This window comes from Corvus brachyrhynchos, unplaced genomic scaffold, assembly GCF_000691975.1.
Source record: "Corvus brachyrhynchos isolate BGI_N302 unplaced genomic scaffold, ASM69197v1 scaffold182, whole genome shotgun sequence".
NCBI classification, from domain to species: Eukaryota; Metazoa; Chordata; class Aves; order Passeriformes; family Corvidae; genus Corvus; species Corvus brachyrhynchos.
Window position 1 is genome coordinate 689,934 of NW_008236807.1, and position 1,416 is coordinate 691,349.

Sequence of the window (1,416 nt, forward strand, 5' to 3'; positions counted from 1 at the left end):
CAGGAATATCCTGGAATATCTGTGGAATATCCTGAGACATCCATGGAAAGTGGGAAGGAAAAGGAAATCTCCTGTAGGGAGCATATTTTGGATTCCCTGTTTGGAGTGTGCATTATTCCTGTTTTAAAAGTCTTGGGAATCATCAACTCTTCAGTCAGCCAATCCCAAATAATGGATGGATGGCGTGGCCAGATGGGATCAGATAAAAAGGGATCATCCTGGGTTTTTACCCCCCTGTCCCCCCAAAAATGCGGAATTAACCACCAAAACATTTCCCAAGGGCTTTTCCTCACTCCCATCCTGCCCTTTCCAGGAGCTCTGGCGTTTGCCAGGGATTTGGAGAAGCTGTCCCAGCACTCAGATCTGCATCCCAGTCCCTTCCAGTCCATCACTGGTCTGAAATCCTTGGAAAAACATACCTGGCTGGTGTCCTGCTGAGGTTGTCCCTCCAGCCTCTCCTCCAAGGGCTGGTGGAGCTCCAGGGAATGGTTTCCCTGCGGATCATCTGGATGTGGTGGGGGCACAGCCAAGCTCTGCAGAGGGGAATGGATAAATGCCGACAAAATTCCATTAATTCCCAGAAAAAGCGGAAAAGACGGACAGCAGGAGCCTTTCCCAAGCCCTGACACTGATCCATGCATCCCCATCCTTTCTCCAGCTCAGCTTCCCATTAAAACAGGGCCAAACCTCAAAATTCCAGTGATCAAGCTCTGGGAATTGTAACTCCTTTGCATCCATCCAGTCGGCACCAATGGAAAAGGAAGGATTCCCTGGGGGATGGAGGGATGCTCCAGTGGTCCCAAATCCTATTTTCCAGTTTGGGTTGGGCTCCCAAAGCTCAACAGAGATAGTTTTGGGGCCTCTGTATCCCAAATCCCAACTTTTGCTGGCTTCAGGATTGGGTCTTTTGGTGCAAACCTCCCCTCTTAAGCCCCTAAAATGCCCTAATCCAGTTTGGAAAAATCTGGGAAAAACCTGAGGACACGGGAGGAGCCTGGGGCTGAGGGGGGGCATCCTGTCCCACCTTGTCCAAGTCTCTGAGGAATTGGATCATCCTGATCCAGCCACTGAGGGAGAAAAAAGCCCAGGAGATGCCTCCAACAGGAAGTCCAGCATGGAGAGACACCTTAAAATTGTGGATAAATTCTGAATTCCCATAAACAGGAGCTGTTAATCAGGATGCAGGTGGCTGGTATTAGTCTGGATACTCCAAATGAGGCCTCTGGAGTCACAGAATCATGGAATGTCCTGAGTGGGAAGGGACCCACCAGGATCATCCAGTCCAGCTCCTGGCCCTGCTCAGGACATCCCAATAATCCCAACCTGGGAGTGTTGTCCAAACGCTCCTGGAGCTCTGGCAGTCCCAGCATGGACAATCCCAATAAATCCTGAGAGCAGGATAGGATACACACCCTG

The 1,416-nt window shown here is 50.5% G+C and overlaps 1 protein-coding gene across 1 annotated transcript in view; it reads right to left on the reverse strand.

Moving 5' to 3' along the window:
• Nucleotides 1-1,416, reverse strand: part of LOC103611375 (collagen alpha-1(VII) chain) — a 76,908-nt gene that overhangs the window by 41,016 nt on the left and 34,476 nt on the right. Inside the window, exon 43 of the mRNA XM_017727974.1 lies at nt 420-533. Within this exon, the coding sequence (XP_017583463.1) occupies nt 420-533 (114 nt within the window). The remainder of the gene's footprint in view (nt 1-419; nt 534-1,416) is intronic.